The 12,502-nt window shown below is 40.9% G+C and overlaps 1 protein-coding gene across 18 annotated transcripts in view; it reads right to left on the bottom strand.

The window, feature by feature from the left end:
- Nucleotides 1-12,502, bottom strand: part of ZBTB20 (zinc finger and BTB domain containing 20) — a 473,540-nt gene that overhangs the window by 25,198 nt on the left and 435,840 nt on the right. For 17 of the 18 annotated variants that reach the window (XR_016471235.1, XM_090150619.1, XM_090150595.1 and 14 more), the window contains one exon: nucleotides 3,769-5,379. Coding sequence is in view for 17 of the 18 variants with exons in the window: in XM_090150619.1 (XP_090006745.1) it covers nucleotides 3,769-5,359 (1,591 nt within the window). In the remaining variant the exon portion in view is untranslated. Of the gene's footprint in view, nucleotides 1-8; nucleotides 3,682-3,768; nucleotides 5,380-12,502 lie in introns of those variants that run through there. The other variant, XM_090150666.1, reaches the window with a different exon arrangement.

Here is a 12,502-nt window from a genome sequence, read left to right as displayed (position 1 = left end):
ACCAAAGAGAGAGAAAAAGAAAATTAGATGGGGGAAAAAAAGATAAAAAAAGGTAACAGAATTATGATGCTTTGCAGTAAATGAATGGTGAACCCCACAGGGGTCTCTGGAGAGATGCTCTGCCTAAGAAAGAGTAATTCTGTTAATAACTGTGTTTTGATACACAAAACCTTGTTTGATCAGAGGATTCACGATGCTTTACAATGCAGGCTATAGATACTCCCAATTTACACACTGTAAAATGGAGCTCGTGTGAGATCTAGAACAAACAATTGCAAAGACAGGAGTGGAGATAAAAGTTTCTGGCATCTATGCTCAGCTTCAATGGCACAGTCTCTGCTGCCCTGGGCAGGAGAGGAAACACTGTTTCTGCCCTGTTTTCTTTCTTCTTAGGAAGGTCTTGGTCAGGTTATTTTATGTTTAAGTACCTCCATTTCCCTACCTGTATGCAATAAAAACATGATTGACCAGACAGCTGACCTGTAATACTCTCTTTTCTGTCAAATTGCTTTAGATTTCTAGGAAGATAAGTGCTAAAGATTGCCAAGGGAATCCAGCTTTTTTTATGAGAGTTTACATTTGCTGCCCCTTTTTCTGGTCAAATCTAATATCTGAAATATGGGTTACTGTGTATTCCATAATACAAATATGTAGTTGTATTGATAATACAGACAACATCCAACAACCCAAATATCGCATCAAAAGCTGCTTTCAAATCTTTTAAAATCTCTTGTTGTATATTTCAGATGTGGCAAATCATCAGCCCCAAGCCTATCAGGGAGGGAGACATTCCCATAACTCTGAAACTGTCACAGTCATCCTCTGCTTTGCTTACTGAAAAATAATTTTCCTTTGATTATTCTGCAATTTCCTGTCTAACAGAGATCCTTTTTCTTTCACATCCTGCTTCCTCCCTTTTACAATCTGCTTAGGACTGCTTTAAATCTTGAAGAGTCAATTTTCAGGGACCGTCGCATTGCTGTGGTAATTTATTATTTACTCTTTGTGCAGTGAGGTACATTCAGTTTTCAGGGAGCATGATTCATATGGGTTGGATGGGAAGGATCCACTTTTCTTGTCACTTCTGAGTTTTTGATTCTCTTTATTTCACAGCTTGCACATGTGATGGCAATATCTGTGGATAGAATCCACGAGCTCCATGTCTGTGTAGCAATGATGATTTTGTCCTGACTTGGTCAAAGATACTTGGTATAAAAAAAATTAAATTTCTTGGCTTTGTTGAACACAGTAGTGTGGTGAGCATAGACAGGCCAATATACTTGACGTGTTATGTAGAAAACGATAGTGTGTCAGCTATAATCATGTCAGGCTAATTTACAAGAGACTGATTACATTTACAGCGCTCATTTTTGCCTTAGGCAACATATCTCCCAGAGTTTGTAATAAGTCAGTCTCCTCTGCTCTAGACCTTGTTAAGATTATGCTATAAAAACACCCTCATTTTTGCCTGCACATATTTCTAAGATATGCTGGGTTCTGGCTTTTTTCTAATCTTAGCTTCAAAGCCCTCCTGGGAGTTCTTTCCTAAAAATCTCAAAACTTTTTAGATTTTCTTTTTTGTATGTCGATTTATGTGTGTCTTAAGTCATCACTTTGTCGCCTTTTCCCACTGTAGATTCTTTATTCCCATGATTCTTCCTCTTGAAACCAGGTGTTCCATCAATTAGATGTATATGTTCTTCCTTTTGGTTCTTTACTTTATATTTGACTGCTTTTAGCCAATAACATGAGAAAGTTACTCAATATTAATGTGTAGCATATAGGAGAAGGCAATGATGGTTTATAAGGTTCAGGTTCTAGAGCTGTGTTTCTAGAACACTAACTTCTGAGAACATCATGGGATACATTTACATCAGCTCACATGGAACACCATGTGAAAGAAGAAAAGGAGGTAGGTTTGTGTCTACATTATAGGCATGAAAAGTTGCATCAGAATATTGGTCTTGGAACCTTAAAAACATATAGAGACTGGGAGATCTTAGGGTTGTTGAATTCTGGTTAACGAGTAGATGCTTCATGAATCCTTTTGAGAGCAAGACAAATTCAAACACTTTTATCTCCCAAACCTTTCTCATTTTCCTTGGATCCTCACAAGAGCCACATCATGGGCAAGCAGCAGACATGCCTTCTTCAAGACTGTGCATAAAAAGCTTATTTTCAGAATGTTTTTTGGAAGCTCTGCCCTCAGTTGCTCAAGGTGCTATTGTTTCTTAGTCACCTTGGTTGACTGCGTGTAGTACCTAGAAATCCTTTAAGACAGGTGTTTCAGTGTTACCCTTTATCTGACTCCAAACACTGCATGCAGTGCATAGTTGAAACTGGGGAAAGTAAAGCACCCGATCTCAGTGAAATTATTTGTAAAAAAAAAAAAAGAAAAGCCTTTCTAGCTTTTAAAACAAGGATGCAGGCAGATAGAACTGTCTTTTTAATGGGATATTTTCCTGAAAAAGACAACATTATCTACATAGTATTTTAGCCACTTATTCGCAGCAGAAAGATAGAGAACATAAACAAACACAAAAAGATAATCTTGGGACACAGGATTCTTGATCTTTGCAACCATACATTTTTTATCAGTCATGAGAAGTGAACCTTCCTGTAAATTATATGTATATGTACATGATTGCATTAGATTTCTAAAGGATTTTTTAATGTAGGTGATGCTTATACATAAATAGTAGTTAGAAGTTTACTTACATGAAAGTGAAATTTATTTGATACAGTAGGGAGGCATGATTTACATTCTTTCCATACCTTAGGCAATTTCTCCAGGTTCTACTCTATATATCACAGCCCGAACATTTATTTTAAGATCTGATGTTAACAAAAAGACTGGTTGGTGAGAGAAATATTTATTCTTTCTCTAAACTGGAATTTCTTTCCGAAATCAAAATGAGATGAGGTCTAAAGAAAGCAAAATTTAGTCCTAAACCCCAGACAGCTTCTCCAAGACCAACAGATTGGTAGATAGATACAATATCCTTGATTTAACAGCTTATAACTAAACAAAGCTAGAAAAGGTAGTTTTGGATTAGTAGTAAAAGCAGTCACCTACCTTGCCTCAAAAGATTGTATACTAAAAATGTTTTTTAAAGAAGAAGGGTGCTGCTGCTGTGTTCTACATTCATTAATTTTTTTTCTGAGTCCCATGTTTCTGTAGTCCTAGCTAGTGAAACATTTAAGAAAAAGTAGTACAGAAAAAACTTCCTAAAAAACTCCAAATGTATTTGAGATTTAGAAAATACGTGCAGTGTGTGTAACACCCAGGCCTGGACCTAGTGCTGCAACTCCACCAGGAATGAACATGCCCTAACGTCATTCCAGTAATCACCATTTGAACCTAAACCCCTACAGCTGTAGCATTGGGAAGCTTTTCCACAGTAGATGCATTCTTCTTTTGATGACCCTACCATAATTTTGTCATGCCACTTAAGTGTTGCCTGGCCAGCTAGCAGAGGAAAACAAGTGCTTACCATTTCCTTGTATGGATGCAGGACACCTTTTACTCCAAGCAAAAAGAGCTTGTTTCTGCACCATGCACAGTTAGACCCCTGTGTGGGACCTACGTGTGTCCACAGGGGCTCAACTTCAATGCAGTCAGCTTAGTGTTCAGTGATACCAGCTCCCTGGGTAGCCTCTCCCTTCTGTTTGTGCTGAGGGCTGTCAGGTTGGGAAACAGAACTTAAGTCCTTGTTTGTAAAGGATTTTCCCTGGCTTCATGTGTAAGCCGATAGGACAAACTCTTACCTGTGTGTACAAACATGTGCTTGACGTAGTTCTGTTTGGCGGTGAAAGTCTTGTTACAGAGAGTGCACTCGTAAGGCTTTTTTTCGCCTTGCCCACCTGCTGTGCTGTGGCCCGCAGATGGGGCTAAGGGCTGAGGGGCTGGCAGTTGAGCAGTGAAAGTTGATAGGCCAGGCTGGGACACTGTCACAAACTGTGTCTGTTGGCCAGCTATGGGCTGGGGCAGGCTGAAGAGAAAAGGCTTAGGGCCACTGCCAGCAGACTGTGTGGTGAAAAGGGCAGGCAGGTACGTGTTGCCAGCTGTGCCAATGACCTGAGTGTTGCTGGTCAGAGTCAGTGGCATCCTCAGATTGCTGGTGAGGGATTCTGTCTGGCGTAAGTAGATCTGTGTGGTTGGCAACGGTTGGGCAACAGTTGTGTTGACAGAAGGCTGCAAAGCCCCCTTTTCGGTGCTGTTATTGACTGTGAGCACTTTGCTGTCCATTTCAACGTCATTGCTTCTCTCTGGCGAGGAAGAGTTGGCATCCACATGCTGCTGCTGCTGCTGCTGAGGCTGACTGCCATCAGCAGGGATATCATTTTGATCTGCTTGAGAAGGTTCTTGCTGCCCATCCCTGCCCAGACCAGTCATAAACTGCTGCTCCACAGAATCAGGCTCAGTACCAATGGAGGAACTGACTCCCGAATCAAAACTCTCCCCTTTGGGTTCACTCTCAGTGCCTTCTGCTTGGTCAGTGTCCTCAGTGCATTCCTCAGACTCATTGCGCTCAAGGATCTGCACCCTCTGTTGGCCATAGTAGTCATAGTCATCCTCCATCTCCTGCTTAATATGTATGTTGCCCATCAAGGTTTGAATTCGGACAGGGCGTGGTTGCTTGCGGCAATGTGTGGTTTCTGGAGTAGTAGAGAGGTACCGCTCCATCTGCTGTGACCGTTCATGGATCCTGGTAATCCAGCTGGGGTCTTCCATGTGATGGTCCCTAGGGAGACCCAGGGCGGTTTCATGGTGGCTGACCACAGCCCCACTATAGAAGGAGCGCTCCCCACTGCCATTTTGCATGGAACAGGCATAGAGGGCTGAGTAGATCCTGTCCACACTGTGCTGTGAGTGGCTCTGCAGGTAGCCAGACTCTGTGTCGGTGCTCTGCCCCGAGGTGCCTGATTCGGGTGTTCCTCTGGGTGTCTCCTGGCCAGAATCCTGAATCACCGGGTAGACCTCTCCTACATTTTGCGAGACAATCCTTGTGCACTCATCAATCACAGTCTTGATCTGCAGGATGCTGGCAGCTGTGAGGATTTGGAGGGCCTCTGATTGCGAGACCCGCAGCACCCCACTGTACATGAAGTCAATGAGCTTTTGCACAGACTGGACTGACACCACTGAGGGAATCTCGATGTCACTGTAGCCCAGCAGCAGCTTGTCTTGGAAGAAGGGGCTGCCAGCCGCCAGCACGCAGCGGTGGGCGCGTAGCATGCTCCCGTGGATGCGGACCGTCACGTCACAGAAGTGGCCACGGTTGCGCTGCTCGTTGAGGGTCTCGAGCACAGAATTGCTGAAGTTGTGAAGGTTGATGCTATGAATGCGCTCTGTCATCCCCTTGCAACTGATGTTACCTGTAGCAAAGCAGGTGACAAAAAAAAAGAAAAGAGGAGATTGGGTCTTTTCCTCTGCAGACAGGACATTGACAAAGGTGACTCCCCACTGGGTAAACAAAAGAGATTATACCATAAAAGTCACAAACAAAGGCACTAATAAGAATATATCGCCCTTTTGAGGATAGGAGTAAAATTATACAACTCTTTTGCAGAGTTGAGAAAGTTCCAAATTTCTGAACAAAAGGAGGCAAAGAAAATGTAGCTGGTCAATGTTTCAACCACATTTCTGGGCCTCAAACTTCCTACCAGCTTACATGGCTTTAAAATACTAGAGCCAGCCAACTGTAAGCACTGAGTTGGGTTTTAAGCTGTGTGGATGTGGATCTACTCCAGAAATGATCAAATTCTTACTTTAATTACCCTTTACATCAACTTGTTAATGCAAAGAGTCTACATGAAAATGTGGTTTCTATCTAGAATGTCATTTCACAGAATTTGCATGCTGGTTTTTATGCTACAGCTACTTGTACAAAAAGTTGGCGTTCACTTTCCAAGATATCAAGATTTATACTGTAAATGTTCCTAAAATCCCACGCACAGTTTTGTCTGGGGTTGTGGTTGAGAACATTTGCTACCCAACAGTGACAAACAGTCCTCTTTAAGAACCCAAAGCAAAGAAGTTAACATGAGCTGTCCCCTTTAGTTTATAGCATATCCCAATTTCTGATTGGCACCAGAATGCTATCGTATAAACAAATGTCCTCCTGCTGTTATTTACTTGACAGAAACTGGAAAATTACAGGCATTTTCTCTAAGACTTAGTCTTAGTTTGGCTGAATAATCTAAATGGGGAATAGTTTAGAAAGGCATCTAACTGATATAGGTACAAAGCAAATGTATCCTTCAAAATTAACCTTCATATCTAACTTCTTAAACTGTTGATTCACTTTTCCCTATGTCCAACCTGCATTCTTTGAATTAATGCTTTTTTATTTCTTTTCATGTTCTTTATTCATTTTTCATCTAGTTAGGTTTTGATGGCAGAAACTACTTTTTCATCTTCTAAATCACTACCAGTATTATGGAACATTTCTTCTTGAATATTCCCACCAAAGTTACAGCACGTTTTGCACAGCTAGTGCATAAGAATCTAAAAGTGGAATTTGATGGAGAAGTATAGGTAAATTAAACAAGCTTAGTGCCACTGTCTGCTTTAAGAGAAAAAATACAAAAAGCAAATAAATGGCATCAAAAGTGGTTTCATACACATGCTTTTTAACCCAACAGTGATCCTCTGGTCCGGCCTAATGGGTGTCTTATATCTCATATGCAAGCTATAGAATATTATGTATTCTAGGAAAATGTGGAGTTTTCCCACTTCCACTGTTTCCTTCTCATTTATCTACTCCTGCCATCTCTTTTCTTTTGGTGCTTCATAGAGAAATCTCCTTGGACACAGGTTGTCATTTTAATTCTGTGAAGATGATGATGATATAAGGAAGCATAAAGGTCAGGAATTGGAAATCCTGATGAGGCCAAGTTGTCTGAAGAAGTTTGATGCTAACAGACTTGAACTAGCCAGTATCAGCAGATGTCAGAGCACTAAGGGGATGCCCAGATAACTGTAACAAGGAGACTACTAACAATATCATGGGTGTTGTGAATTACTTCTGTCGTGATTATAAGCTTTGCTGGGAAACCTGAACTTCTTCCTCTGATGATCTGGATCATCAGGACTGGAAAAATGTCTTAGCAATTTGGAGCCTTTCCTTCATGGGCACCGCAATTACTATTAAATAAAATAATGTATAAATTACTCCACCCAGACAGTTATTCTCCAGAGGCCTCCAAGATAGTTCCAGATGCTTTCCTTCCCAGCATGTCAGACCACACAAGTACGGAAAACACACATTTTTTTAAAAAATAGATATCCTTGATTTGAAAGGAAAAGAACTTTGTAAAAGCTTTGTGTTGGTGGAGAAACAGATAGATGGAGGATTAGTGATAAACAGAGGACCTTCTCAAGACTTACAGTAGGCCATGGCAAGTTATTCCATAGGTATCCATTTATCTTTATCTCCCTTTGAGTGTCAGCCTATCAGTATGCTTCCCATCACAAAATATTGCTCACTACTTGGTTTGACCCTATTACTTCCCCTTTGTGAGAATAGGTATTTAAGATGTCCTCCTGAAAAAGAGAATGACATCTAATTTATCCTCTGTTTTATCAAATGGGGAATTTGATAATAAGAAGAGATACAGAATCCTAGAATCATAAAGGTTGGAAAAGACCATGGAGATCACCTAGTACAACCATCAAACCACACTTGTGTCCACTATACACAGTGTTCCTCGGTGCCACATCTACTCTTTCCTTGAAAATCTCCAAGCACGGTGACTCCACCACCTCCTTGGGCAGTCTGTTCCATTACATCACCACTCTTTCTGAGAATAATTTTTTCCTGCTATCTAACCTTAACCTCCCTTGGCTTAACTTAAGGCCATTACTTCTTGTCCTATTGCTAACTACCTGGGAGAAGAAGCTGACCCCCACCTCACCACAACATCCTTTCAGGCAGTTGTAGCGATGCATGCAGTTGTTGTGACTGAAATGCAGGACTTGGAGCTTGGTCTTGTTAAAACTCATACAGTTGAACTCAGCCCATTGATCCAGCTTATCCAGATTCTTCTGTAGGGCCTTTCTACCCTCAGGAAGGTCATCACTTCCTCCCACCTTGATGTCATCTGAATACGTACTGAGGGTGCACAGTCCATATCTATAAAGATATTAAACAGGACAGGCCCAGTACTGACCCCTGAAGAACATCACTAGTGACCAGTTATCAGCTGGATTCAACTACATTCATCACCACTCACTGGGCCCGGCCCTCTAGCCACTTTTTCACTCAGTGAAAAGTGTATCTGTTCAAGCCATGTGTTGCCAGCTTCTCCAGGAAAATACTATGGGAGACAGTCAAAGATTTTACTAAAGTCTAGGTAGATTAATTACATCCACAGCATTTCCCTCAATCAACAGGTGGCTCAAGAACAGGTAGATCAAACAGGACCTGCCTTTCATGAATTCATGCTGGCTAGGCTTGATCCAAAAAGAATTCTACCATTCATACGAACCTTGGCAGAAAGCATTAATTTTGTGAGTTAAATTCCCCCCAAAATGCATCCTCAGCTCCTTTTCACTGTGATCTGCATCAAGAAATCAGAAAAGTGAATCTCAACACCTGTTCACACATCATGTACAGAAGGAAGGAAAAACGGGGATTATCTGCAAGTTTCAGCAGCCTTCTCTGCTGCAATGCATTTGGTCATTAGCTACTAATGAAAATCACCAGTCAGGGTTAAACAAGGCTAAGAAAAAGAGGTGTGTGTGCTCACAAGAGACTGATGTGAATAGCTCTCTAATAGGAACTGATCTAGGACACTAAATTCCTTGAGGTGTATGAACTGGACTCAAAGTCATTTTGTTACTGAACAGAAATGCCAGTCTGAAAGATAACTCCTTAAGACCAATGTGGTATTAAAGAGCAAGCGTTTTTTATTGTGACACTGGATCCGTGGTGGATCACTCCATTTAATATGCACGCCCAGCACAAAAAGTCTCCAGATAATATACATTCTACTCAATACATTTAAAGCTGCATAAGCTTTACTGAATGGATGCTACAAACTATTTGGTACAATCTGATTGGATTAAGGTGCTTGGTGAGTTTCGTTTGGCTACACATTTGATTGGCAAATCTAGTGGCTAGTGTTTAGCTGTTAATCTTCTTTACTTGCCTATCTATCTGCTGCCTCATTTCCTTATGGTTTACCACCATGATTACTCAAAGTGTCGTAAAACATAAGTAGCACAAGACACATTATAAAATATATAGCAAAACACAATGTAGGCATTAAAATATACATCATGACATATTGATATAATTGTGACAATTTGAGTCACTCCATGTAAGGCAAAGGTATATTGGTTGTGCCTGGTATAAACAGAGCTGCCTCTTAAAAAAAGCCTCATCTAGTCTCTTTACTTCTTCAAGTGAAAGTGAAACATCTTCACTACTTCAACAGAGAAACAACTGAATTTCACTCCTTAAGGATGAAAGAAGAGTGGTGCATGGAAGAGACACATAATGAATGGTAAAAAACAAAAAACAAAAACAACACAATCTCATGCAGATTTTGAGGATGATTTTCCCAAGCTATCTTCCTTGATTTTCAACACTGAAAACCATACCTATTCAAAGTACAATCGAAGTACTTGCAATGGTTGTGTTAGAGAAGCTAGTACACAAACTAGAGTAGCATAAAAGAAGCAATAGTTCACTCTAGCAAGTTCTAAAGATTGCCCTGTTCAACGCAGTCTCTCCCTTTCCGCAGGGAACTATGTCCAGATTCAAGTTCTGCAACTGTCCCTTACTCTATGTTGTTCTAAGCAGAAAGTCCAAAGGTGATATTTCCCATAAGAGCTGGACTTGCTAGGTTTAACTCTAAAGTAAATATGATATTCTGACAAAGAATACTAGAATCTTAGGCAAGCCCAAGCTGGTATCAGTTCTTTCAGCATGTCTCAGAGTGCATCAGTTCGTCACAAGATCCAGCAACACCCACATGTGGGTGCATATGTGCACACACATACACACACTCACTCACTCAGTCACTCACCTACAGAATGCCTGGCTCAGGAAAAAGACTACTGTCTCAGGCTCTGCTCAGGCCTGCCACTCTTTTAAACATGAGACAGTGGGAAACTTTCTGTGAAATTCAAGTGGCCTTTGTTAAGTGCCTCCCCGCCTCTCCCCCTTTTTTTTTGTCCAGTAAATATGATGTAGAGATCCCAATGGACTCATTCTAAGAAACTCCTGTAAAATGGTTTTGTCCCCTTTCTATGAAGCAAGTTCTGATTGGAGGGGTATTCACAAACCATATAGGAAAGAATAGGTTTGAAAACGCAAAGGCCATTCTTACTCAGATGGGCAATGAATAGGCGTTTGGGCAGTTAAAAAAAAAAAAAAAAAAAAAAAAAGAGAGAGAGAGAGAGAGAGAAAGAAAAAAGAGGAAGAAAAAAGGGGAAAAAAAAGCCCAGTCAACAGCACAGATTATGCACATTTGCAATCCTCCTGAGATGCAATTTGAAGCTGGCATGGCATAAAGGTGAAACATATTACTGTGCAACTTTGAAAAAAGCTCCGTTTCCCCATATGCAAATGTACCGATTAAACTGTCAGGCTATTCACGGAAACATGCATGGAATTCATCCTCAGCCAGTAAGAAGGAGCACAACATGGATGGGAAAGGGAAAAACTTTTGTTGTGTAATACATGACTGAGTGCTCAGATTAGTGTTTTCTTGAATCTCTTCCACCCCTCCTGCTGACTTTTATGCTAAGGGTGTTCGAAGGAAGGCAGATTTTTACCATGACAATGACAGCGACAATCTCTCCAAGTACAGTGCCAGAGGGTACTGAGGGTACAAAGGCAGAAGGAAACAGCAGGCAGTGGACTCTGTGGAAGATGTTTTAAAATATGTGGAAGTAAAGCCGTGAGATACATCAAGTATAGCTTGAAGGAAGATTTCTATACATTAAAGCTACAATACATAGATCTTCACAGAAGTGGAAAGATACAGCTCACAAAAGTGACTTTTTTGTCAGAAACGTGGAGAATGATCCTAGCAAATGCATGATGTAGCACAGTTACAAAGTTGTACAGAATGCTGAAGACTGCTGGTCATACACAAACGGTTACGCTGTATGTTTTAAAATGTAAGGGTTTTTTGTATAGCCACTAGATGTCCCTTTCTGCAAAGCCAGCATTTGTTGCTTTAAAGCTCATAACTGTAAGTTATCACAGAATTTGATTATCTCTATTGCCCTTCAAAATCACAGTCTCTCAAAGCTTACTGCACAATGACGACTGACCATTCCTAGAAACAGTGATGAGGAAACCACTACAGCTGCTGTAAGCCAGCAGCAGCTCAGTGCATGGCCTTCACCTGGAACAAGCTGCCAGTGTTGCTGGAATCCAGGCTCTTTTTTTTGAAACGTATTGTGTGGTCTTTCACAGGATTAACTAAGCAGGGGGAACTCCAAAGGCTCTACTCTTACTTCATACTTCAAGGGTGAAATGGTCACCTCATATACTTCAGAGCTGGTAGGCCTATTGAAACATAAATGGATTGAGTTTTGGTCTCAATTTTCTGCAGAAGCATTCAGAAAATTGTTTGGCAATTCATCTCACTGATACTTAGACAAGTTAACTAGAACTATTTTGATATTGCTGCTGAAGCTTGTCTTCCTGACAAGCTTCTCAGGCCTTGCATTGAGAAGATCTCCCACTGTGAGTGACTGAAGAAAAGCAGGCATTTTATGAAGGAGGCATTTCATCTCCTATAGAATATGTGCACCTGTAATCCAGTTCCTGGAAGCACCACAAACTAAATTAACCTGCTGCTGCTGGAGACCAGCATAATCATCTACTCCTTACTCTCTGTCCCAGCAGTGGTTTGTTTCGGTTATCTCTAACCTTTGCTCTCCAAATCAAGTGCTGGAGGATCACAGCCTGCTGGCTGTAGCAAAAGGATGTGTTAAGTTCTTCATACAGTTATCAAGTTTACTCCTCTTCCTCACGGGGGGAACAATTTAGTTACACTACGCACTGAGAAATTTGCCTAAGACATCTGCAAAAACCACAAATGCGTGGGATTTCCACTCTCTCCTCAGACAGACTGTCTACCATCTTTATAATAAGAAAGTTTTCCTAGTATTCTACTTGGAAATCAATTAATCATCCTTTTTTCCAAGAGACATAGAGAAGTGTTGACTATTTTCCTTTCTATAGCAGCCTCCCACATACTGGAAAATGCCTCACATGTCTTCTTTAAGCCTGTCTTTCCTAGAAAATCCAAACTCTGTTCTCCCCATCACACTCACTGGATATACATAATCTCCTCACTCTTGTCTTCTTCCATCTTATACTCCATTTGTCCTTCTTTCACTTAAAAATGCACTGCCCTAAAGCAGGTTAGGTATTCTAGCTGACTTATGTTGTAATGATTATAGCACTAAGTCACAATGTATATTTTTATGTCTGCATTGTGTCTTGTGATATATTTTGCAACGTCTTGTGCT

Source organism: Phasianus colchicus, chromosome 1 (genome assembly GCF_987193195.1).
Source record: "Phasianus colchicus chromosome 1, bPhaCol1.hap1.1, whole genome shotgun sequence".
NCBI lineage: Eukaryota > Metazoa > Chordata > Aves > Galliformes > Phasianidae > Phasianus > Phasianus colchicus.
This window is presented reverse-complemented; position numbering and strand designations above follow the sequence as displayed.